Below are 26,345 nucleotides of genomic sequence, written 5' to 3' on the forward strand. Positions count from 1 at the left end.
CAGATGTCTTATGGTTTCTATTGCTATTGTAAGTGGGATTAAAAAAAAACATTATTTAAAAAAAATCTTATTCTCTGCCATACAAGGAATATTTCTAACATTTCATCATTAAATGTGATGCTCACTAAAGGCTTTTTTCTTGGATACTGTTCTTTGGGTTATAGAAATTTCCTTCTCTTTTTAGTTTGTTAGTTTTTTCCATGAATAAACATTGAATTTTAACAAATGCTCTTCTAATATTTACTAAGATGATCAATTCCTACAGATTGATAAGGTGATAAATGAAATCAAGGTTTTCTAATGTTATAGTATCCTCAGTTCCTAGCATAAACTCTACCTATGTGGCCAAGGTATATTACCATTTTTATCCAGAGTTGGATTCAGTTTGCTAATAATAATTTTTAGAGATACATTTCTAAGTGAGACTGGCTTGTAGTTTTCCTTTGTTATTCAGTTCATATCTGGTTTTACAATCAAGACTGTACTCCCAACATAAACAAGTTGGAGAGCTTCCCTTTTGTTTAGTTATTGGAGCAATCTATATAAGACAGAGCTTATTTGATCCTGTAAGCCTGCTAAAATCTCTCTAGGCAAATTTTTTGTTTTTACTATTTCAAATTCAATTGTTCGCTTCAGGTTTTCCACACTGCCTTGAATCAATTCTGAAATTTCTATTTTGAAAAATATTATCTATTTCTTGTCTTTATATTTATTGGCATAAAGTTCATTTTTATTGTAATTTAAAAATCTAGTATTATAGAGTTGAAAGCCATGGCGAGATTGGTCAAGAAAAAAGGAATATGTTCTGACATTTTCTACTTGTGCCTCTTTTTTTGGCTTTTTTCTTGCATTTAATATTATCGATACCAGAGAACTAGTGTCAGATGCTGTTAGCACTAGTTTGAAGAAAGATGATAAATTCCTAGAAATACAGATCAATGAATTTGGGTGTTAATTTTCAACAAAATTCTAAAATTAATAAATTTCAGTATTAAAACGATAACCTTGAAAACATAAATAAGAGAGTAGTACAATAGGAAGGAGCAATAACATTAGTTCACAAAGATTGTAACAAACATTTCTTGTTTTTTTGATAGGGTCACTACCAATTAGGGACATGTTCTGAACATTTCAACAAAACTTCAGACAAAGGCTCTCAAGATACACATGGACCAGATGGAGAAATGTCGGCTGGGTGACAGGCAGTACTTTAGGTAGATATTTATAACTCTTTGAGTGGCTATGCTCAAAGAATGATGATTAATGGAACAGAATGAACTATGAAAGACCTCTGTCTTTATGCCATTCAACATTTTTATTAATTAAAGATGGAAAAAGTATGCTTATCAATTTTGCGGATGACACAAAGCTGGGATGTCAGGTAATATGCCGGATGACAGAATTAGCACACAAAAAGATCTGAGCAAGGCAGAAAGATGGGGTATGATGAATAATATATTTAATAAGGATAACAATAAACGCCCATACTCAGACTTAAAAAATCAATCACACAAGGATTGGGTCTAGATTGGGGTTGGCAAACTACTGCCTCTGAGCCAAATCTAGCCTGCCATCTGCTTTTGTATGGCCTATCAGCTGAGAATGTTTTTTATTTTAAATTACTTTTTAAAATTAAAATAATATCTTGTCATGGTCATCCATGTATACACTGTGGCTACTTTTGTGTTACAGTGACTGTCATAGAGATCCAAAGGCTCATAAAGGTGAAAATAATTATTATCCAGCCCTTTACAGAAGAAGGGTGGTTTGCTGACCACTGATCTAGATATGTAAAATGTATCGGTTTGGTTCACTACAAAGTCACAGTATAGGGCAAGAGTGTACATATCCACCCCCCAAAGGTAGAGGAGTACTATCTTAGATTATAGCAGTAGAGGTAAGGAGGAACTATATCCATCAAAATTTGTGAATACTAACTAAGGACCAGGCATTGTGCTTGTTAGTAATGCAAAGATGACTACAACCTAAGACAAAGATGGTGACTAAGCCTTGGTTCTTGCCTTCAAGCTCAGAGTCAAGGAAGATGGACAAACAGGCAACAAATATTGTACTATGTTATGTGTAATAATGTGAGCTACATCCAGAATCATGTTCGGTTCTGGGTAGTATATTTTAAGTAGGACATTGTCAGACTTCATATTGTCAGAGGAAAACAAAAAGCTCATGATGATCTATGAATTATCACATGGAGAAAGTTGAAAGAATTAGGAGCTGAAATGTTTCAAAAGAGAAAAATGCGATTAATATCACAAGTGTTCAAAAACGAAAAAAGGATTAGAATTTTTCTTTTACAACTCCAAGAGGGAGAACTGGACTCAACAAATACAAATTCTAAACAGGAAGAAAGACATCACAGATAAAAGAACTTACTGGCAAAGTAAAGGTTTTAAGTCTTTTCCATCCTTGAAATGTCCCAGACAAGTAGATAATTTATGGAAGAAACTAAAGAAAGGATTCCTGCATTGGTGGTTCTTTTAGACTGGATCACGTTCTGGGAAAGACAGACTGAGAACAGATAATGAAGAATCTTAAAAGCCAGGTTAAAGTCAATGGGCTCTCTCCTTTGGTTCTCAATAGGACTGGGGTGATTTTGTCCCCCAGGGACATATGACAATTTTTTTCCTTTTTTTTTTTTTTTTTTTTTTGAGAGAGAACACACTCATGCCAGAGCAGGGGAGGGTCAGAGAATCTTAGGTAGGCTTCACATCCAGTGCAGAGCCCTGTGGGGCTTGATGTCATGACGCGAGATCATGACCTGAGCTGAAATCAAAAGTCAAGTTGCCTTAACCGACTGAGCCACCCAGGTGCCCCAACAATTTTTAAAGAGTTTTGCTGTCATAACTTGGTGTGTGCGTACGTGTGTGTGTGCGCGCGCGTGCGCTACTATGGGCACCTAGTGGGCATTTTGTGATGCTTCTAAATATCCCACCGTGCACAGGACAGTCCCCCACAACAAATAATTATCTAGCCCAAAATGTGAATAGTAAAGAAGTGGAAAAACCTTATGGTAATATATTTGGGGGTGGAAATGTGGGGGTTGGAGTCTTAAGCAGAGAATATGCTTTAAAAAAGTTATGTTTTAGGGAAAAGTATCTAGCATTGATGTGTAGTATATGAATAAGGAAAGGATATACGCTAAACGTTCAGTTTTCTTGCCTCACATTATCATCTAAGTTGTCTGAGGGAAGCCAACATGTACTTTAACACAAAACTCACTTCATACCTCCTTATGTCCGTCAATATCCTTCCCATTTCCTGTGTTGGATGTAATTATTTAATGGCAGAAGTTGAGTTCTCTTTAAGGTTCCTTTGTTGTGGTTAATAAGAAAGAGGCAAACTAGCCCCAAAGAAACCCACCAGACAACTCCGTACATATGCTGCTTTCACAATTACAAGATGCAGGTTTGCGATGTAGTCTAAACCCCACCCTGGGATACCTTACTCTAAATCAGGTATTCCCTTAGGGCCTCAGTTTACTAAAGGGGGTGCACTCTGAGGTGCCATCCTCTGCACCTTTTAAGGTCCCTGACCCTGGACTTCCCTGATGTCTTATCCTGTACTCTAAACCCAGGGCGACTTAGCCACCCTTTAATCTCCAGTTCACATGACATTTCTGGTCCCTTTCTGAAAACCTAGAGGAGTCAATTTCGCAGTATCCCTGACTTGGTACTCCCAGGGGCCAATGCCTTCGGCTTGGTATCCCTAGAAAGGCAAATCAGCTCTGACACTACCTCCTCGCTTCCATCCCAAACCCTTCTCAGTTCAAGGCCATTTCAGGACCTCCGAGGGTCCTAAACACTCCGACTTGATCGCCCCACTCCAAATTGTATAAAATGTATTAAATGAACCCACATCGTGATGCATAATATATGGCTTATGTACCAGCTGAGAGGTTATTTTGGTAGACTTATTAATTTCGATTTGCAATTGTTTTTCACTTTTGAGAGTGAAAACATCATTTCAGGGCTCAAAAAAGTTCGTGGAATGCCACTGGTGTCTGCGTCAGACTTCCTCCATCCATGTCCCCACTCGGGCCGCCTCTCAGCGCCCTCCCTCCTTCCACCTCCTCGCCGCGCGTCTCCTCGCAATCCTCCCCACTCTCGCTCGCCTCTCCACCAGCTCCCCGCTCTGTCCGCCCCCGTCCAGCCAGGATCCCACCCACCCAGGTGCCGGCCCAACCATCCCCACCGCCCCGCCGCCCCGCCGCCCCTCTCGCCTGCGCTCCCGTTAGCTCCAGGCGGGCGGACAGTCCAGGCTCCGGAACCTCCTTTCCGTCCCGCCCCGCCCCGCCGCGCCGCGCCGCGCCGCAGCGCGCCCCGACCCCTAGCCCCGCCCCCTACTCCAGGCCTCCAAAGAGTTCCCGGGAGCGCGCACTTCTCTACTCGAGCTCTTCGCTCCACCCCACCCACAGGCCCCGCCCCGCGAAATCCGTCCCGGTTCTCAGCCGCGCTCTCGGGGCGCGCTCCCATCTCGACTCCGGGTTCTTTGCCCCACCTCTCCCGCAGGCCCCGCCTCCGAGTTCTCCTTAACTTCGCGGCTAAACTACGCAGCCCCACCCTAGGGCCTTTCCTCAAAGCAGCGGCCGAGCCCGCGCCGCCTACCCTCCCCCACCTCATATTAATCCCAGGGGCTTTGTAGGACCCAGGGGACCCGCCCTTACGCGAACACGCATGCGCAATCTCCACCTTTCCCGGATCCGAGCCCTCCGCCCTCAGGTCTCCCGCCCGGGGCCCGGCCCCGCCTCCAGCCCGGCCCCGCCCCTCATGCCGGGTTCCGCGCACGCGCGTCTTCCCAGCCCAGCCTTCTCCCCCGCCCCCGCCAGTCCCGCGGTCCCACAGCGCCAGGTCGCCCCCAGCCCCCTCCCTCCTCCCAACCTCTCTCGGTCCCACCCTCCCTAGCTTTGTGCCCGGGGCGCCGAGCCGCTTCCCCCATCAGCCGCGCTGCGGGAGGAGGGAGCCGCCACCTAGAAGCTGCCGCTCGCAGCCCCGGGCAGGGGCACAGGTAGGTGGCGGCCGCGGGCTGGGCCGCTCACGCAGCCCGGGGCTGCGAGTGGGGGCGGGGGCGGGGTGTGAGGGAGGGGCGGACTGGGGGAGGGGTAGACCGGGAGGGACGGGGTTGGGGTGTGGTTTGGGTGAGAGGTGTGAGGATGAGGAGATAGGGGTATGGGAGATGGGTTTACGGGTGGGGTCGGGGTGCCGTGGTAGGGCAGTTGGGGGCAAGGTGGGAGAAAGGACCTGGGTCACTTTGGGCGGGCTCGGGGAGGGGCATGCGTGGGAATTGAGGGAGGGGTGGAGAATTGCGGTGCTGGGGAAGGGGAAAACGAAGTGGGATTTGAGGGTTGTAAGAAGGAAAGGATCAGGATTGGAATAGAAGGGGTGGGGTCTTGGGGGTAGGGGAGAAAAGTTGGGGCTGTGGATTATGAAGTTGGGCGTTGTGAGGCGTGAAGGAAGGGGATTTTGAAGGTTATCGACAGAAGACAAGAAAAGGGATGGAGAGATTGTCGTCCTAGGAGAGGGAATCCCAGACAGTGGGAGGAAGGGAAGAATACTTGGCGAAGGACAGGGGAATCGATGGGGGTGGAACAGTGTGGGGAAGGAAGGAGAGGCAGGTGGAAGTGGAATAAGGTGTTTGGGACCGAGAACCTTATTTCACAAGGGCCATGGAAGGACTGGAAGGGCCTGAGATGTGAGAAGTCAGGGCAGGGATGCTGGGAGTGGATGAAAGGAGTGAGGTGAGGATTTGGGGTGTAGACATTGGGTTGTGTGTGAATAGCTCTAGAGTTGGCAGGTAGAAGAACTGTAAGAGTGTCAGGATGTAGAAGAGATTGGCCTGCTCCTGGAGGGAAGTAGGGAGCTGGGTGTGGTGTGAAAGGAAAAGGTAGGGGTGAAAAGGCAGGTAGGAAAGTGCTGGGGGGGTGGCGGTGGGAATGCGAGGAGTTAAAAATTGAATAATGGTGGTGACACAGAACAATGCAGGTAAGGCTGTTAGTTGTTTATTGGTGGTTTGAAACTAGTTTCTGTTCAAATTTTGGTGTGGAAATTTTCTCAAGAATACTGCATTTTCAAATAAACCAAGGGTGTCTGCAGCCTTGGGATGAAGGCCATGGGTTGACAGATGTTTTCCTGGTGTGTGGATGTGGGTAATTTCTGCCCTGGCAGAGGGAGGAAGGGAGGCCTCAGTGTAGCTCTGTCCTGGCTCTGTTCCCACCAACTCTTTCTTCAGATGTCCACTTTTTTTTTTTTTTTTTAATCTCCTCTCTGCCCACCCCCCACCCAAGCTTAAGCCAGTGAACACCAGAAGGATCAAACAGGTGGGTGAGATTAATTTTTAACATCTTTTTTTAATCCTTAAGGCTGATGTCATATTTTTATTCTTGAGAGACAGCATCATGCAGTTGAAAGAGCTTGAGCTTTGGAGTAATACAGCCTTGAGATTGAATTCTGGCTCTGCCATTTACTAGCTCTGTGCCTTAAGTAAGTTACTTTACTTCTCTGGGCCTCTTTACCTGTTAAGTGGCAATCCTGATCTCAAAGGATTGTCAAGGGCTACATGAGATCACTTAATAGAGTACCTAGCACGGTTCTTGACATCCGGTCAGTGCTTAATAAATGGTAGCTATCACACCCAGTATCATCATCATCAGTATGATTTATTCTTAGGGGATTGTTACTTTACCTCCTAAAATTAAGGAAAGTGTTTACTTCAAATTAGAGAGCCGTAGACTCAGCTCACATTTTTAATCCTGTGACTTCTGTCTCCGATTCCTTCCCTCCAGTCCATTTGCGTGGGATGGTCCTGCTTTTTGCTTGGTAAACTGGTTGCAGGTTGTAAAACGTTGCCATGTTTAGTTATGAGTTATTTTTGGTTTTTTTTGCCTCTTATTTAGAGGCTATAAAGAACTGAGTTCTTAATGTGGTAAGGTTACATTTTTTTCATTTGATGAAATGATACGTTTTGTGATAACTTTGGCTCATTTGTGGTGACTGAATAGAACACTGTTGTAATATTTTCTTTTTCTAAAGTTTATTTTGAAAGAGGATGAGTGAGCAGCGAAGGGGCAGAGAGAGAGAGGGAGAGAGACAGAATCTCAAGCGGACTCCGTGCTGCCAGCACAGAGCCCAACATGGGCCTCGAACTCATGAACCGTGAGATCATGACCTGAGCTGAAATAAAAGTCAGACACTTAATCAACTAAGCCACCCATGCTCCCCATGATATTTTTCTATGAGGTTGTATGGTTTACAAAACTGCCTCTCTGGAGACCAGCTGGGAGACCATCAGAATACCTTGTCATTCTGTTGATCTAATATAAAATATAGTTAATACAGATCTCAACTAGACATTCTGACAGATACTAGTTATTTTAATTTTCCAGTTTGTGTGGGATTTTTGCCATGGTATAGCACAGGCCCTGTTGCCTGAGGGCCCATTTATAATAGACCACCGTGTATAATGGCCAGGCATAAGTAAAACCAATTTTAGTATATGTGCTGCCGAAGCGAGCACAGGCATAAGTAAAACCAAGTACAGAAGCTTTATGTGGAATACTCTTGTCTTTATGGTTCTTAACCTTGAAAAGTTTAAACATTAATTCTTAGCTCATTCTATAGTACCTCACAAACTCTCCGGAAGCTTCTTATTGGGAGAATGTGAGATGCACAAAGTTAGTAGTAGAAATCAAAGGTTACCTGGATTTCCTGAACCAAGGTTAGTTACTCAAGTACCTTCAATTGAAGAGCAGAGGAGCCTTGGGGCTTCTGGACAGATAATGTAGGTTTACTTTTAAGGAAATACTGGGTTTTTCTTTCATCATTTAGAAAGATAACTAGCATTTGATGAGTACTTTAGAGGTAAAATATAGCCAGAACTATGCCTTTTTTGAAAGTGATCAATGCAAAGAGAAGCTGCCAGGATTTGGGGCAGCCTGGGTTAGCATCCTTACTCTGATCCCAAGTTGCTTGTGCCCTCTGCTGGATGGAATCAGACTTTTCTGATTTTCACCCGAAGTGGTCATTCATCCGTTTGTCCATTGGACTCCAAAGTTTGTGGAACACACTATTGGGGTGACAGTTAGGGGTAATACGGATGGGCACACCCTGTTTCATTGTCAGGGAGCTTATAGTGTGCTGATTTGTTATAATATGTTATCTTCCATTGAATTTCCTTTCTCATATTACAGTCAAGTCATTCTTTTTTAGGGCCATGCCTGGTGGCAAATTTCTGATCCACAGGTAGAGTAGGGCTCTAAATGTCCAAATCCAGGGATAGAGACTGAGGGGCTCTGCTTTGTCTCCTCATCCTCAAGATTAAAGTCTGTGAGGTTGAAGGGGCCAGACACTTACCTCTACTGGATGAAGAGCTTAGAATAAGAGAGGCATTTCCTTAGCAGCAGGCACTGAATACTGGCAAGAGTATGGGTTAGAAGAGCTGCCACTGTGACAGGAATTTTTTTTTCTGGGTTTTAGATTTTTTTTCCCCCTGGTAGTACCAGTAGCAATATACTCCCATCATCTGCTTTGCTTCTTCCACCTGCAGAAGGGTCTGGCAAGTCGGGGAGGAGCCTGCAGCTGTTGCCTAGAAGAGGAGCTGGCTCCTAGCAACAGTATCATCAGGCCCTGCAGCTCAGAGCACTAAGTCTGTCCCTTTGAGGTCTCACCCTTCCTTTCATTCAGTCCAGCAAGTATCTGTTGAGGGCTTACTCGGTACTAGGCCCTGTGTTGGGCCTGGGAAAAAGAGACGAATCCATTAAGTGTCTTGCCTTCAAAGAGCTCATAGCTCTGAGAACATTAGCAAGTGAACAGACATAGTACACAGTGCTACATGCTATATATAGAGAAGGAGACACTGGCCCTCTGGGAAAATCAGACAGGCATGCGCTGGTGCAGGGGTTAGTGAAGATTTCCCAGGAGAGGGATGGTGGTTGAGCTCGGTAATGAGAGTAAGGCTTAACTAGGTCAGAAAAGCAAAGAAGGATGTTCCAACCAAAGAGAGCAGAATGGGCAAAGACCATTGGGATAAGAGAGCACAGCCAACTTACTTATAGTGTGGCGTGGCTGAAGGTAGGGCATAAGAAGATGGGCAGGAAAAGGTGAGGCTGTCAGGCTAGGCAGGGCCCTTCTTTCTGATGTGCTTTTATACACGTAATTATCCTCCAGAGAAACATGGATTGCACTGATGCCCACAAGCAGGATCACTGTTTGATCTCCAGAGACTCAGCATTTTTGATCACTGGCTTGTTGGCTTTTACGTGGCATCAGAGCTACATCCCAGCCCTGCACGGATGCAGAAGAAGCTGGGTTAGCTCACTTTAAAAGCCAGAGTCTTATTTATCTTAGAGGGAGAGAGAGAATCCTAAGCAGGCTCCATGCTCATTGCAGAGCGGGATGCGGGGCTTGATCCCATGACCCTGGGATCATGACCTGGGGCAAAATCAAAAGTCACTTAGCCTAACCAACTGAGCCACCTAGGTGCGGAGAGAGTCATTTAAAGATAATGGCAGCTATTTGACATATATAAATTTTTTTCTAAGTTGCTGTGGAAATGATAATCAAACACTTTCATTTAACATAGCAATTTCTCATGTATTTTTGAAATCTCACAGTGTCTCAGGAAAACACATATTCCAATTGATGCTTGAGCACAAAATGTCACCCATAGGATTGCATAAATGCCCACTGTTTTTGGTATTTTGCCTTAGCTCAAAAGTATCTAATAGAACCTTAAGAGATAATGATGTTTCCAAGGAGTAGAATAGCTTTCTTTTTAGCTCTTGTGATGGAGGTCTTTCTTTGTAGATCCAAAAAACCGTATTGCTTGTGGTCTATGTAAGGCTTAGCAAATGAGTAAACTTTAGTTCCACAAATATCTGCTCAGGGACTGTTATATGCCAGAGCACTATGTTAGGGAGTCTGGATGAATTAAACACAGTCCCTCTCCTCAAGAAGTTCAAACCAGTAGAACACAGGCCCAGAAATAAATCAGTAGTGGAACACTGAGTCAACAAAGATGTGGAAGGTGCCAAGGTAGCAAGGGAATTATTAGTTGCTGGTCTTTGTTCTGTGCATAAATATATTTTTAAAAACAGAAATAGTAAATTTCTTATGTACTGTTTGTAACTTTCAAATCAGTAAAAAAATTTAGGATTTTAATGACTGCATACGTTCCATGGTGCAGATGTGTCATAACTTATTTAATAACACCCCTGTTGGACATTTAGGTTGTTTCCAGTTGTTTTGCTATTACCAACTGAGCTGCTATGACTTTCCTTGGAAGTGACTCTGCGTGCTTCTGTAACTTCCTCAGGGTGAATTTTAGAAATAAGATTTGAGCTGGCTTTTGAAAGATGAGAGGGAGTGCACCAGGTACAAAGAAAAGGAAGAAAGTAAGAAACGGCATTCCAGGTAGAGGCAATAGAGGCAGCCTTCATTGCCAGAGTTCACAGGCAACTGGTAAGCTTTGTTTCCCCAACCAACCAAAGGGCCTTCCTGGTATGCTTGTAAATCTCTGGGCACAGCAAGATGAAATTACATGTTACAAATGGCATTTTAATTGGATTGCTTCCTTTGTGCTTTGCTTTTACAGTTGCAACCAAGGCAATGTCTTACTACCTCAACTCAGAAAACCACCTGGACCCAGGACCTATCTATGTACGAGAAAACGGTCAGCTACACATGGTCAATCTGGCCTTGGATGGTGTCAAGAGTAGCCTGCAGAAGCCAAGGCCTTTCAGACTGTTTCCCAAAGGCTTCTCTGTGGAGCTTTGCATGAACAGGGAAGATGATACTGCACAGAAAGAGAAGACTGATCATTTCATCTTTACATATACCCGGGAGGGGAATCTTCGGTACTCTGCCAAATCTCTCTTCAGCCTCGTCCTGGGCTTTATCTCCGACAATGTTGATCATATTGATTCCCTTATTGGCTTTCCTGAGCAGATTGCTGAAAAGCTGTTCTCTGCTGCAGAAGCCAGACAGAAATTCACAGAGCCAGGTGCAGGGCTGAGGGCTTTACAGAAATTCACTGAGGCCTATGGAAGTCTGGTGCTTTGCTCCCTGTGTTTGCGAAACAGGTGGGTGTTCCGATTGGGATATCGAGTATTTTATTGGGTGTGTTAATTCTGTCTAGTGCTCAGGCTTTGTGGGGTTGGGGGCTTCCCCCATCAAATAGCAGTTCAATTTAAAACTTCCAAATACAAAGTGGTAGACCATTTTGAGAAAAATCACTCTTTCTCGCTCCCTACCCCCACCAGAAAACCCTTAGCTTTATTTTGAAATCTCTTTGCCACTACTTGACTGCTACCACTCTTCCATTCAGTAAAAAAATAACTCATCTACCAACTCCCCCCCCCCCCAACTTTTCTAGTGTGAGAAAACAGAAAAGACAAAGAATGTGATCTGCCAAATATCTCTTGGTATGCTCTTGGGGATGTGAAGATTAGGAACCAGAGTTCTGGGCTCTGTTCCAGTTCTCAGACCTCTAGATATTGAACATTAGATAAAAAGGAACTTTAAAATAGTGATTAAAATTTTGAGTATCCTAAAGTTTGGGAATTTTCACATAAGATCTGTTCACCTTAAAAATAGAAACTACCAGTTATTTTATCAGCAGAAGATGGGTTTATTCAGGAATAAAAGAGAATTGCAACCTGGGACAAACAAGCTATGGCAAAACCACAGGCAAGTCCAAGGGAACAAAGGAGAGGCATACTTTTTTTTTTTTTTAATTAACTTATTTATTTTGAAAGAGAGACAGACAGACAGACAGTGAGCAGGGGAGGGGCAGAGAGAGAAAATCCCAAGCAGGCTCCACGCTGTCAGTGCAGAGCTTGATGCAGGGCTCGAACTCACAAACCATGAGATCATGACCTGAGCTGAAATCAAGAATCAGAAGCTCAATGAACTGAGCCGCCCAGGTATCCCAAGGCATACTCTTTTAAGGAGAAAAGGAAGGTGGGAAGGTTGTTTGGAACTAAAAGTCATTGGAGCAAGCTAGGAGTTCAAAGTGTGGTGACTTTTCATTGGTAAAGCTATTGCCGGGGCGGGGGGTGCGGGGTGGGGGGGTGATGAGGAAAACAGTTTCTTTACTGGCTGGGAGTAGTAGACTAGGGTTTGCGTGAAAGGTCAAGTCCATTTAAGGTCAAGGCTCGCTCTTTCTGTTGGGTCCACTGTTGATTCCTAGTGATAGGGCTTAAGGGCTCCCCCTGCTGAAAACTCCCCTCTTCATTTTAGTGAGGCTTCCCATGACTCATTTTCACAGGTCCCAACAGCAACCCTTATGACTTGCCTTTGCTCCTATGCTTTTATTGATTGATTTTTTTTTTTAATTTTTTTACAGTTTTATTTTTGAGGGAGAGAGAGCAAATGGGGGAGGGGCAGAGAGAGAGGGAGACACAGAATCCAAAGCACGCTTCAGGCTCTGAGCTGTCAGCACAGAGCCTGATGCAGGGCTCGAACCCACGGACTGTGAGATCATGACCTGAGCCGAAGTCGGACACTCAACCAACTGAGCCACCCAGGCGCCCCATGCTTTTATTGATTTATTTAAAGTTTTTATTCCATCATGTAAAATGAGCATTTTTTAGTAAAAAAAAAAACTTTAAAAACGTGCATGGAAAATTCAAACACAAACACAAAAAGATATAAAGTGAAACAATCTCCCATTTTATCTTCTATCTTTCCAGAAGCAACTACTATTCACAGTTTTACATCATTCCAGAGATATCTCGCACATGTACACACATCTATAACTCTCCCCTTTGTTATACAAGTGGCAGCATACTGCTTACACTGTTACACACTTTGCTTTCTTTACATATTTCGAAAATCATTAGCCATCAACACCTGTAGATTTAAAAAATTAGTGTGCCACTGTGTGAACTTTTCTTGTGATTGGAAAATGTGAAAGGTAGCTTACTATTAAGATGCACCGTCAATATGAGTGTTAAAACAAGGCTAAGAAGAGCATATAAGAGAAGAAAGTCATACCAGAAAGCATAAGCTAAACTCATATGCTTACAAAAACAAAAAAGTAGCAATCTTTATTTAATTGGCTCACGGAATTAATGGTTTCACCCCAGTCCTAACATTGTACTATAAAAAGACAAGGCATAAACACATGCCGATGAGAGCAGAACCGTGGACTTAGGAACAGAGCAGGCACATTCTAAAAGCTCTGTCTCTGTGCTGTGGTCAGTCACGACCAAACCTGGGGCCTCTGCCAGAAGAAAAAAGAATTACCTTGCCTAAATGAAAAAGCCTAAGCAATATTTCATTGTAGCTCATATATTTAAAATACATTTTACTCCTTCATGTTTTGTTCCAAATTATTTATGTTCATTGTAGAAAAATTAGAACAATGAAAAATAAATGGATGATACATACCGTATCTTAAAATTATTTTATAAAGGCAGTGCATATTTGGGAAATACATAAAGCTATAATTTTAAGAAATTCATAAGGCCACTATATGTGGTGATCATTTTCAAATACACACTTGGAAATATACTCTATAACTTGTTTTCTGTTTTTCCCCCATCTACCATTATAGCTAAGGTATTTCTTATGATGGCAAAAATACTTTTTATCCATTTGTGATGTCTATGTACCGTTATAATTTTCTTTATAATTTTTCAAATTTTCTTAATTTTTTCTACAAGGAACTTGTATTACTTTTATAGTCAGAAAAATAGAAACATTTTTAACATGATTTTTGATTCATGTTTTAGTGCAACAATTCTCAACTTTGTTGTCTTATTCAGATACAAGAGTAAGATTTTCAATTATGGTTCCAAACTTCCCTTCTACTTTAGAATCCCCAAAGGAAAAATAGGAAATGGACAAGAGATTTGGATTTGCATTTACAATCCAGGGCTGATGCTGCTGCAGGAAAGGTTTTACCAGCACAAAAGAGTTCAAGTCAAAGAGAAAGAGACTGAGAAAATTATTGAAAATAAGATGATTGGGGATGTTCAGTCATTTGCTGTCTTGGGATAGGTCACAAAGCTGCTTGTCAGAAGGAGAAGCCAGTGTCTTTGCAGCTGGGTCCCAACCGTATAAAACTATTTCTTCCTTGTGTTGAAAACCCAGTGGTTTGGGTTTTTTAAAATTTATTTATTTATTTATTTTGAGAAGGAGAGAGTGTGCGCACACACGTGCAAGCATGAACAGGGGAGGGGCAGAGAGAGAGAGAGAGAGAGAGAGAGAGAGAGAGAGAGAGAGAGAGGATCCCAAGCTGACTTTGCCGTCAGCCAAGAGCCCACCACAGGGCTCGATCCCACAAACTGTGAGATCATGACCTGAGCCAAAATCAAGGGTCAGATGCTTAACCGACTTGAGACACCCAGGTGCCCCGAAAGCCCAGTGATTTTTAAACCCACTGGTGGTCACAGGGAGGCAAGTATGTTTTCTTAAAATATCATCCTGGGGCTCCTAGGTGGCTCATTGGGTTAAGTGTCTGACTCTTGATTTCGACTCAGGTCATGATCTCACAGTTTGCGAGATCAAGCCTCACATTGGGCTCTGTGCTTAACAGTACAGAGCCTGCTTGGGATTCTCCCTATCTGTCTGTCTCTCTCTCTCTCTCTCTCTTTGCTCCTTCCTCTGCTCACACTCACATGCGCGCTTTCTCTCTGCCTCAAATAAAAAAATAGCTACCATTGAATGAAGTTCTATAAGATGTCATGTGTTTTTGGAATATTGTTTCTAATTTTCTTAGTAATTCTTAAAAGAAGTAATCCTTTACCCCATTTTCTAGCTGGAGAAATTGAGGATCAGAGAGGTTAAGTAACTTTCTGTAGTCACACAAGTAATTAGGGTTGTTAAAATCCAAATTCAGGTGTATCTGACACAAAAATAAGCCTGTGTTCTTTATGTTGCTTCTCCATTACACCATTCTGAACTCTATGGGGCAAATTGGAAGACCAGTGTTGAGCAAGACCCTAGAGCTTTGTCATGTCCTAGATAAGCATCTAGTAGTGTCTGTGGCTTTGTATGTTGGTTTCTCAGCCTTGATTTTGTAATGTTTGTTAATCAAAGTATACATTGTTAGGTCCTTTGCAGATAACCCTTGTTTCAGAATTACTGAAAATATTTTGGTTAATTGATCAAAGGATGTGTGTTTTCCTTTCTCTGATTGCCAGTAATCCCCCAAATCCCCATTAACCCACTTCAACTCTGTGATTGGAAGATGGAAAACAGCAGCTTTATTTACAGTGCAATTAAAATATGTCTGAGTAAATAAGGCTCAATTGTGTACCCAGCTGAGCTCTGTCACCAGGCAGCTTAGAGAGGGTATCAATGCCCCAGGCCATCTGTACTTAGCCGTCAGGCCAGTGATCAGCTTCAGCACATCTTATTTTGATTGGAAATAGGAAGTAAAGAGATATAACTCCCTCTTGCCCTCAGATTATTCCATCTTGTTTTTGGTAATTGTGATCCTATTGACAGAAAAGAGAAGTGAGCACTATTAAGTGTAACTCCACTGATCCTAGCATACCATTTTGCAATCGAAACTTTAGGCACCCATGGGGAGAATGGATGAGAAAGGCAGTCTCTTGCTACAAGTTAGTTTCCCTGTTCTTTTAGGATCCTCTCCTCTGTTTCCTGTCACACCTAATCCCTTTTTGATTTTTTCTCACTGACATCATCTGAAATAGATGAACAACTAGAAAGCAGGGTGGAGGCCCGGGCTGTGAAATGCCCTTTTGATCTTCTTTTCCTCTCCAAAGGCCTGCCTGATGCTTCCTGATAATCGTTTGGCAAGGTGCTCCAGTGTAATTAAATTGTTTGTGCTCACAGACTTGTCTTAACCATCTCAATTAGACTGAGTCTTTGGAGTCTATCATGCTGCACGTACTTTTGGAGTAAAGTTAATAGGCACAGTGGAGTGAGCAGCTACTGAAGCATGTGTTTGAATAGAAGAGAGAAAATGTGATCTGCCAAATATCTCTTGGTATATTCTTGGGGACGTGCAGAGATTGGAACCCAGAGTTCCAGGTCATATTCCAGTTTTCAAACCGGTAGATCCTGAGCATAAGGTAAAAGGCAACTTCAAAAAAATGAATGATTAAGTTTTTGAGTATCCTAAAGTTTGGAAATCCTCCCATAGGGCCCAACACCAACACCAAGGTCTGTCTTCTGAAAAAGCAGATATTTTCTCTTGTGTCTTGCCTTTGCTCGTACATTTTTATTTAACGATTTTATCCCACCATCATGTAAAAAGACTTTGAAGACATTTACTAATTTAAAAACTCAACCTGTGCCTACATAGTAGTTGGTGAAGTCGGCTTATTACATAGTACCTTGTCCTGATAGAATGTTGACTGTTTGACAAAACCATAAATGGTAACGTTTTAAAAAGAAAAAGTTGTTGATTGCCCTCCATGCCCCACAGATACCTGGTGATTTCAGAAAAACTTGAGGAGATTAAGTCTTTCCGGGAGCTGACCTGCCTGGATCTTTCCTGTTGCAAGCTTGGAGATGAGCATGAACTTCTAGAACATCTCACCAATGAGGCCCTGTCTAGGTATTGACCTGCCACTACTTGTAGATGAATTGTTTTATTTTTTTAAAGAATGTTCCAATGGGATCATCTTGAAGAATGCTGGTTATTTCCTAATCCTGTGTTTATTTGCTAATTTTTGCTCTTTTCTAAAACATTTTCAATCTCCTTTAATTGAGCATAAGCAATATAGATTGGACAGGTCTTAGGAAAGTAAGTTAGCTGGTTCCTTTTATAAATAACCTTTATTTCAACATGTAGTATAGGAAACTGCCAGAGGTGAAAATAATTTTGCTCTCAATTTGTCCAGTCCTAGGTTATTCTAGCATGAGATAGTTATACAGGTATCTACAATCATTTTCTTTTACTTTAACTATCATTGAACTATAAACTACTTAAAACGTAAACTACTAAACACTGCCTAATCCTTTTCAAGAACCATAATCTTAAAAAATCACCCAGTTTATACACATTCACAAATAGACCAACTGATCCCGTTAGTCTGGCCAGCAGAAAGGAGGCCAGATGGGTTTTTTGTGGTTTCATAAACATCCAGAAGGATAACAGCATTACAAAGTTAAGTCTAACCAGCTTCCTGGGGCCTGCCTCAGACAGCGACACTACACAGTGCCCCATACAAAGGTATTTTTGTGTGGGGTTAGTAAAGGTTCAGATTTCTTGTGTGGGGGACAGTGGAGCAAATTAATACACAATTTCAGGTTAGCTGGATGGATTGGGTTATGGGTATACCTAAAAATCCAATCTGAAAATCTGGATTCATAAAGCTAGTTAAAATTAGAGGATTATTTGCTTTGCAAAATGAATTCTCATAGAAATTCTTTAATAGACTTTCCTGACATAGAGTGTTTTTGGTTTTCACTTAGGATTTGTCATGAATGCAGCTTTTGTGTTAAACAGGGTATATTTATTTCCTTCATGAAGTCCCTATTTACCTCATTTGACCATATACTATTAGTGTCCTCTGCCATCTGAGGTTAGTACTACATTGACACTTTGATCCCTAAGTTAACCGTCAGTAAATAGCAACAAAAGATTTTTAGCTGTTAAACACAATGGGTGTGAAATAACAGGATGTGGAGGATATTTTGTATTTTAGGTATTTAGGTGAAATTTATATATGTGGACTTTCTCAAACTCTGTTTAAGTGATTTATGTATGGACTTTGTTTCCCTAGTGTAACTCAACTCCACCTGAAGGATAATTGTTTATCTGATGCCGGGGTGCGGAAAATGACAGCACCAGTTCGAGTGATGAAAAGAGGCCTTGAAAATCTAACATTATTAGACTTATCTTGTAAGTTTTATTAGCAATTATAGTATTTAACGTTGGAAGAATGGCCTTAGAAATCACCTAGTTTTTCCCATCAATTTAGAGATGGTAAGATTAAGGGGAGGTGACCCTTCCTAGCTGCCATAGGAAGTTAGTGGCAGAGCAGAACTAAAGCCAGAGGCTCTTGACTCCTGACTATATACCTTTCCTGTACGCTGCCACGTCTTTAGGATAGGAAACACCTTTCGCAGAGCTAGAGCAAACAATCCTAAAATTTATATGGAACTACAGAAGACCCCGAAAGCCAAAGCAGTCCTGAAAAAAAGAATAGGAAAAGCCTTTCCACATTCATCTGGGTCACTTACTGTGTACAGACAGAACAGCCTTTCATCATATTCATGGCACATATAAAGGACATGTGGCTCCTCTCTCTTTGAGTTGATCCATGGTGTCTGTCACCTAGGTCTTTTTTTAATCAGTATTTGTCTGATGACAATCTGGATGAATTCACAGTTGTGATAACTTTCTCAGGATTAACCAGATATTGATTTCAGTGGTAGAAAGTTGGTAGAGATCATTTACAATTTAGCTGAGCATCCATTGAATATATAGCAGGTTGGTATGGTGTCAAAAGAATAAAAGGAACAGGGGTTTAAGATCAGAGGACAGTCCTTGCTCTGCTGTATTTTTAGCGGCTGTGTACCCTTGAGCAAGTTATTTAACCTCCTGAGCCTTAGCTTCTGTAGAACAAAAACAATAGTGAATGTCCAGTCTCCCTCCCAGGAAAGCATATTTATTCAGCAAATATTTTTTGAGCATCTAGAATGTGCCAGGCATTGTGTTTATGGCCTTGAGGATTCAAGTAGTACTGTCTGAGTTGAGAAGGTAATATATGAGAAAGGCTTCTGAGAACAGTGCAAGTTAGTAGTGGTTGTCCTATGTCTAAATACCTTTGAAAATCTTTTTAAAGGGACACTTGTGTGGCTCAGTTGGTTAAGCGTTGGACTTCAGCTCAGATCATGATCTCGAGGTTCATGAGTTCAAGCCCCACATCGGGCCTGCTGCTGTCAGCATAGAGCCTGCTTGGGGTCCTCTGTCCCCGTTTCTCTCTGCCCCTCCCCTGCTCATGCTCATGTGTGCGTGTGTGCTCTCGCTCTCTAAAACAAAAAATAAAAACATTAAAAGAAAAAAGAAAGGTTCATAGCTTAAAAATACATATATTTTTAAAATAAATCTTTAACTTTGGAGGTGAAATAACCATGCACAAAGTCTGATAAACCATTTTAATACATGTTCATGTATGCTGCTTTCATAAAGCTCCAAATTAAACCCTTTGGGATAACTTCCTGGTTAATTTTTTTTTAATGTTTGTTTATTTTTGAGAAAAAGAGAGAGCGCGTGTGCGAGATGGGGAGGGCCAGAGAGAGAGGGAGACACGGAATCCGAAGCAGGCTCCAGGCTCTCAGCTGTCAACACAGAGCCTGATGCGGGGCTCGAGCCCACAGCCGGTGAGATCATGACCTGAGCCGAAGTTGGACACTTAACTGACTGAGCCACCCAGGTGCCCCCGTTTATTTTTCTGCTAATCCCCAGCTCCTAGAAAGTTAGAGCTATAAAGGATCTTAAGGGTCATCTAGTATGGCTTTTCCATATTACAGACAGGATAAAGATAAGATCCTTACATTGGTTTTCTCTGCAAAGTTTGCCCACTCAGTACTTTATATTTTATTGTTTGGCATTTTTTCTGAGTTTGTTGTTGGATTTTAGTATTAGTTATACTGTATATTGTAATACAACCTATGTTTCTGGCATCTAGGTAATCCTGAGATCACAGATGCGGGCATTGGATACCTCTTCTCTTTTAGAAAACTAAACTGTTTAGATATTTCTGGGACAGGGCTCAAGGTAAGACATTTGCTCCCTTCTCTTATTTCTCCAGACTGACAATTAGATATTTTTGGCTCCTGCTAATTGGTGTTTCAAAAGAACTGGTATTTATGATAGTACTTGTTTCCTACTGAAAGTAAGCACGAATTGACCAGATGTGTGTGCATTCTTATTCTTTCCCTCATAGGACATCAAAGCCATCAAACACAAGCTCCAGACTCACATAGGCCTTGTCCACTCCAAAGTGCCTTTGAAGGAATTTGATCACAGTAACTGCAAGACAGAGGGCTGGGCTGACCAGGTACTGCAGCTTTTTCTCTCCCACAGTGAGAAGTCCAAGTGCTTCAATCAACACTTGGAACAAACATTAATCCTCTTGGTAGTCTGAATGAATGGCCGTCTTCATGTCAAATCGGAGACACTGATGGCCTTTAACTGACCCAGCTACTTAAAGCAAGGTGTTAGATGCTGATCCTTAAATCTCTTGCTCTGGTCACTAGCTTGTGTCTCATCCTTATTCACCCTGGGAGAAAATGCCATGTTATAAACAACTCAGAAAAAAGCATATTCTGGCTTGCTATGCAAAAAAGCAATATGACCTAACTTTAGGACAAATTCCCTTAGCATGTAGATAAATGCTGAAAAGAGAATAAGTTACACTGTTTAGGATTCAAATCTGATTCTTCTCCTTAGTTTGGACCAACTTCTTAACTCTTAGAGTCTTAGTGAGGACATACCTTTTTCTGTCCTCTCACTAAGCAAACCCTCCCATTTTCAACTTCTTGGCTTCGATTCTCTCATGTCTTCTTGGTGGTCTTCCTCAACTTGGTAAAGTATAGACCTAAATAGGAAGTCAGAAGGTAACCGAGTAGTAGAGCACCAGTAGACGGCAGCTTGCCTGTAGCTCGTGCCTTTCTTCCTCACACACTTTAATATTTCTTGGTGGAGGCCTAGAGGACCCACCAAAATGTTTGGTTCTGAATTCCTCCTTGGCTCCACTATAATGCATGATGGTGGACCTATCCAACTGCCTAATTGTAACATCACCTCCCTGTAAGTAATCAAGAAGGGGTGAGTCAGTATTTTAGGAGCACTTTGACATTTGTCCAGAAAACGTTATGCTAAAATAATCACAACAGTGCATTGCCAGAAGGTTTGTAGCACTGAATGAATCCTATGTGTATCCAGTGGACTTGGGACAGATGTGGGATAGTCAAACAAAGGTTTAATGAAATTTGGTAGCACATGATATGGTGGAGTGAGCATAGGCTATGGAGTCAAAGAGACAGGAGTTTGGGATCCTGGCTGGACAGCCCAATAGCTACATGACTTAGACAACTTGGATTTGCTGTTTCTTCATCTGTAAAATGCAGAAACCAGGACCTCTCTTAAATAGCTTAGTGAGGATGAAGTAAAATACCTAGCATCCTGGCCTGAAGTACAGGTGTACCATGGAGATATTGTGGGTTTGGTTCACATCACCTCAATGAAGCGAATATTGTAATAAAGCAAATTTTGCAATAAAGCAAGTCAAATGAATTTTTTGGTTTCCCAGTGCATATAAGATTTCTGTTTATACTGTAGTCTGTTAAGTGTGTGACAGCATTATATCTAAAAAAGTAAAGTACGTTACATTAATTAAAAATATTTTATTGCTGAGACATGCTAGCCATTGTCACTTGAGCTTTCAGCAAGTCATTGTCACTAATGACCATAACAAATGTAATAACAATGAAAAAACTTGAGGTGTTACAAGCATTACCAAAATGTAACACCAGAGACATGTAGTGAACAGATGCTGTTGGAAAAATGATGCAAATAGACTCGCTTTACACAGGATTGCCACAGATCTCTAGTTCATAAAAAACAGTATCTGCTAAACGTAATAAAGCAAAGGTCAGCAAAGAGAGGCGTGCCTTTAAGTTGATGGGGCTCCTTCACACACGCAGCTTCAGGCCACATCCCCCTGAGCAGGCCCCTAAAGCGTGGCCGCAGCATTTTACCCATCTCTGGCTGATCCCCACTGAAATGTTTCAGGCTGACTCCAGTCTCCTGCCTCGTTCTCCCCAGGTGACACAGAAAAATGATGGCCGCTAACCGGAGTCCCCATACTGCCCTATCAATGTCTCAGAATTTTTCCATTTCTTCAACCATATCCTACTTCCCTCCTATCCAAGGGGTCAAGTGTGCCACTTTATTCTAGGGATAAGCATGTCAGTGTTTGTTTTTCAGTTACAGTCCCTGAGATCTCCACATTTCTCTGGTATAGGTCACTAACAGTTCTTTTCCTCTGCTGCCCCACCCTTCAGTTTTCAGTCTCATGCTTTGTTGGCCGCTTTCTTTCTGTGTATAAACATGAGTTACCTTTTTTCTAACATGTTCTTCATCCCCCCCAATGCAGCCGTGAATTGGTTTCTGCGATCTTGCCCCCCTCCTCATTGCCCACTCAGCTCTTACTCCCTTGTAATCTAGGTGTCTGGTCTCCGCTGCTCTGCGGTGGGTGTTTTCTTGAAGGTGGCATGTGATCTCATTCTCCACCTTGCTCACTTTTCTGCAGTACTGGTATAAACATATGTGCCTTATGCCTTCCTCTCCTGGCCTTTCTCCTGACTCCTGCTCGCTTCTCCCTCTAGCTCTTGCTGATTCCTCACTTCCTCCTCCCTTCCTCTGTTTTCTCTCACTCTCCTGGTGATGTTAACTGATCTTAGCACCTTAACTGTCCCTGCAGGGAAGATTTTACCTTCTCTGACACATCAGACTTCAGACCCGTTCCTAAATATTGTCCATAAGTCTCTACCGTGCACCCCAGATTTAATGTGTCTGGAACCAAGCTCATTTTCCTCTTCCCTTTCCCCCAGCAGCTCTTCCTCTTGATATTCTTACTAGTGTTAGCGGAAGCACTATTTTCCTGATTGCCCACTGAGTCACCAGGTTTGGTTTATCCTGGCGTTCTCTTGGATCTGACCCGTTTTCCACAATCAGGAAGTTATCCTGGAAGGGATGATACCTGGTATTCACTGAGTGCTTCCTGCGTGCCAGACACTGCTAAACCCTTCATTTAATCTTCCCAAGAGCCTGGTGTGGTATATACTGACCAAAGAATCAAATCACTTGCTGAGGGTACCCTGGCTAGTAAGTGGAGGCACTAACTCTGGGTCTGTATTCTTACACTCTTGTGCTGTCCTGCCTCTGTGTCCTGAAATGTTTTCTTCGACTTTCTTTAGGATCGTTGCATTGCATACTGTAATGACTACTATTAAATTAAAAGTTCTTGTTACTTGTCGTGTATGTGAAACAATCGCTTACTTTGTTTATGTATATTTTATATTCAGCCAAGTTTCCAAAAGAATTTGTAGTAGTTTATAATAAAAATATATTTGTAACAGATTTAAAAAACGGAAACTGATCATGAAAGATGAGAATATGGAAACATGGGCATTTTACGTACAAGAGTTTGAATTGTATTTGGTATATTTAAGGCATGGAAGTGAGTCTAGGAACGTGTGAAAAGTATTATGACTAAGGTTTTACATTTTATTACTTAATTTGAGAATAGGCACTTTTTTCTAGCTTGCAATAGAGATGAAAATAGGGAATCAGCTTCATAGATTTTTCCTGAGTCATGGAAACACAGATATCCAACATGTTTGTATTCTGATCACCTTATGTGTTAAAACAGAAAATCCAGGCTTGACTTGGTTATTCTTACCACCTGTCATCTGAAGTAAGATTACCACAGGGATTTGTGTTTCTGGAAAGGGAGCTAGAGGAAACAAGGAAAACTTGAGATTTTGTTCGGATTCAAATCTTTCCAAATGCATTTTAGATTGTTCTGCAATGGGAGCGTGTGACTTCAGAAGCTGTGAAGCCACGAGAAACCGGGGAGCCTCGAACAGCAGCTCAACACTTCTGTAAGAAATTTCCTTTTCTTTGGAGTTTTTGCCCTTAGGTTATTTGCACCCTTAAAGCAGTTAGCCCATCTTAACCCAGTGGGAAAAGTAATTATGATGGTATTGACTTAAAGAGATCATCAAAACTTGTATTGTCTCAACATGCTACAGCGTAAGTTCACACTTAGCCTCAAGCACCTACACCAGGAAAGTAGTTTATTAAATGTACGTGTGTGTGTTTGTATGAATATCCCATTTTGTTTCAAAAAAGATTTGCAGCGGCACAAAAGTGGATAGAGCACAGAACATTAAAAAAGGAATTAAGTGTAACCAAAAGATAGAAGCAACGCAGGTATCCATCAAAAGATGGAATGGGTAAGGGTACCTGGCTGGCTCAGTCGGTGGAGCATGTGACTCTTGATCCCTGGGTTGTGAGTTTGAGCCCCATGTTAGGTGTAGAGATTACTTAAAAATGAAATCTTTATTTATTTTTTATTTTTTTTAATGTTTATTTATTTTTAAGAGAGAGAGAGACAGAGCATGAGTGGGGAGGGGCAGAGAGGGGGGAGACACAGAATTTGAAGCAGGCTCCAGGTTCTGAGCTGTTAGCACGGAGCCCAGTGTGGGACCTGAACTCACAAACCGCAAGATCGTGCGTGACCTGAGCCGAAGTCGGATGCTCAACTGACTGAGCCACCCAGGCGCCCCCAAAATAAAATCTTTAAAAAAAAAGAAAAGAAAGATGAATGGATAAATAACATGTAGTATTTCCATATAATAGAATATTAGCATTAAGACAGAAAGAAGTTTTGACATAACATGGATGGAATTTGAAGAGATCATGCCAACTGAAATAAGCCAGTCAGAAAGAAACAGGTTATATGATTCCTCTTATAAGAGGTTCCCAAAACAGTCAAGTTTAGAGAAACAGAAAATAGAGTCGTGGTTGTCAGGGACTGGCGGGGAGGGAAATAGGGAGTCATTGTTTAATAGGTATATCATTTCATTTTGCAAAAGTTTTGAAGAAAGATGGTGATGTTTGCACAACAAATGAATGTATGTAATGCCACAGAACTATACACTCAAAAATTATAAAAGTGGTAAATTGAGGTTAAGTATATTTTATCATAATTTTTTAAAAGAGTTAAGGGATGAAATCAAAATGAAGGAAAAATAAAGGTAGCAAAATAAGAATTCAGGGCATACCAAAAACTATAGAATAAGGTGGTATCATTTGCTAGAGTGTGCCACAAATTTGGCTCTTTTTTAGAAGACAGAGTCCAGATTTTGAAGAATAATAGGTAACATTTTTTGAGCTTTTACTCTGTGCCGAACATTGAGCTGAACACTTTATATGTTGCTTCATTTATCTCCACATCACCCTCATAAAATAGGATTTATATCCTTATAAAGCTGAGAAAATTGAATCTCCGAGAAGCCGCTTGCCCAAGGCCACTTATCCGGAAGTGGCAGAGCTGGGATTTGAATCCAAATCTGTCGTACTCCCACATGAGTACACGCCTCCACCCTGTGCCAGTGCACATGCCACTGTTCCTCTGTAGGGCATTCAGAAGAGAATAAAATTAATCCAGACCTCTGCCTGTTAAGGCCTTTGTCGTTTTCCTTGGATCATCTCTCTGGACTTGGGCAGGCATTAGCACACCAGCATAGTCAACTTGTTGCCCCTCCTTCTGTCACCCTCACAGATGGCAAGCGGGCTCGAACAGAAGCCCCTGTGAAGTGTGCCCTGGCAGATACCCACATGAACTCTTCTGAGAAACTCCAGTTCTATAAAGAGAAAGCCCCAGACTGCCATGGGCCACTATTGAAGCGCGAAGCTGTCTCAAGCCAGGAGTCAAAGAAGAGCAAGAAGAGAGCTTTTGAAGAGCCAGAGAAGGAACAGAGCAACTCTTCACAGTCTTCAAAGCAGAAATACGTGTGTCTTGCTGTGGAAGACTGGGACTTGTTAAATTCCTACTGATTGGTAGATAGGAGTTGACCTCTTTCCCCCTACTCTTATGTATGAGGAAAGGGGGCTGATGGTGTTTTCCTTTTTGTTTGACTTTACCTATGGCATTAGCATAGCAAGTGGATATTTCTACTTTTGTGGTGGGGGAGGGGAATGCTATGGAAGTATGTAATAATTTCTAATGTATATTTTCAATACATAGTAATTTTTTCAAATAAACGTTTTTGCTGTCCTTAAGTTCTGCTTGTGAAATGTAGACTGGAGCTACAGGAAACACCACTTTGGTTTGGGATAGGAGGCCAAGTGAATTAACAAGGCGGCTTAGCATGATTTGTTACTACAGGGTGACCCAGCCAAGAGGGTGTGTGTGTGTGTGTGTGTGTGTGTGTCTGTGTGTCTTCCTTCCATTACTGAATGCCTATGTGCCACACCCTGTCCTCACAGCAACAATGGAAGATAGGTACTAGCCCCACTTTAGAGTTCGGAAAAGTCAGCATCATAGCTAAACTATGGAGAGAGCCCAAATGTCTGTTGACTGATGAATGGATAAAGAAGATGTGGTATATATGATGTGGTGTGTGTATATATATATATGTGTGTGTGTGTGTGTGTGTGTGTGTAAATGGATAAAGATGTGGTATATATATATATATATATATATATGTATATATATGTGTATATATGTATATATATGTGTGTATATACATATATATATGTGTGTATGTATATATATGTGTATATATATACACACACACAGTGGAATATTATTTGGCCATCAAAAAGAATGAAAT

General features: G+C 41.9%; 2 protein-coding genes across 11 annotated transcripts in view; one reads left to right on the top strand and one right to left on the bottom strand.

Moving 5' to 3' along the window:
- Window positions 1–4,755, bottom strand: part of HSPB11 (heat shock protein family B (small) member 11) — a 43,512-nt gene extending 38,757 nt beyond the window's left edge. For 3 of the 8 annotated variants that reach the window (XR_006221447.1, XR_006221448.1, XM_042997252.1), the window contains exon 1: window positions 3,245–3,266. Coding sequence is in view for 1 of the 8 variants with exons in the window: in XM_015535307.2 (XP_015390793.2) it covers window positions 3,245–3,273 (29 nt within the window). In the remaining 7 variants the exon portion in view is untranslated. Of the gene's footprint in view, window positions 1–2,391; window positions 2,527–3,244; window positions 4,195–4,681 lie in introns of those variants that run through there. The other 5 variants (XM_015535309.2, XM_042997253.1, XM_015535308.2 and 2 more) reach the window with 4 other exon arrangements.
- A 65-nt stretch (window positions 4,756–4,820) lies between these two features.
- Window positions 4,821–25,791, top strand: LRRC42 (leucine rich repeat containing 42). Of its 3 annotated transcripts, none has more exons than XM_042997251.1 (9): window positions 4,821–5,022; window positions 6,299–6,331; window positions 10,603–11,089; window positions 16,411–16,542; window positions 17,714–17,832; window positions 19,625–19,713; window positions 19,883–19,996; window positions 23,522–23,606; window positions 25,292–25,791. In XM_042997251.1, exons 3-9 carry the CDS (start codon window positions 10,617–10,619, stop codon window positions 25,564–25,566), a joined length of 1,287 nt encoding a protein of 428 aa, XP_042853185.1. In that variant the 5' UTR covers window positions 4,821–5,022; window positions 6,299–6,331; window positions 10,603–10,616; the 3' UTR covers window positions 25,567–25,791. The 3 variants fall into 3 exon arrangements, with proteins under 3 accessions (XP_042853185.1, XP_042853183.1, XP_042853184.1); XM_042997249.1 differs by lacking the exon at window positions 6,299–6,331 and adding an exon at window positions 10,324–10,469; XM_042997250.1 differs by lacking the exon at window positions 6,299–6,331.
- Window positions 25,792–26,345: the final 554 nt, after the last annotated feature.

Source organism: Panthera tigris, chromosome C1 (genome assembly GCF_018350195.1).
Source record: "Panthera tigris isolate Pti1 chromosome C1, P.tigris_Pti1_mat1.1, whole genome shotgun sequence".
NCBI lineage: Eukaryota > Metazoa > Chordata > Mammalia > Carnivora > Felidae > Panthera > Panthera tigris.

Bases quoted from the DNA above. Each gene is read 5' to 3' on its own strand.
- LRRC42 (XM_042997249.1), top strand. From the start codon at position 10,364: ATGAGAGGGAGTGCACCAGGTACAAAGAAAAGGAAGAAAGTAAGAAAC. The intron at 11,090-16,410 runs GTGGGTGTTCCG...CATGCCCCACAG, and splicing joins TCCCTGTGTTTGCGAAACAG to ATACCTGGTGATTTCAGAAA. The intron at 23,607-25,291 runs GTAAGAAATTTC...TCACCCTCACAG, and splicing joins AACAGCAGCTCAACACTTCT to ATGGCAAGCGGGCTCGAACA.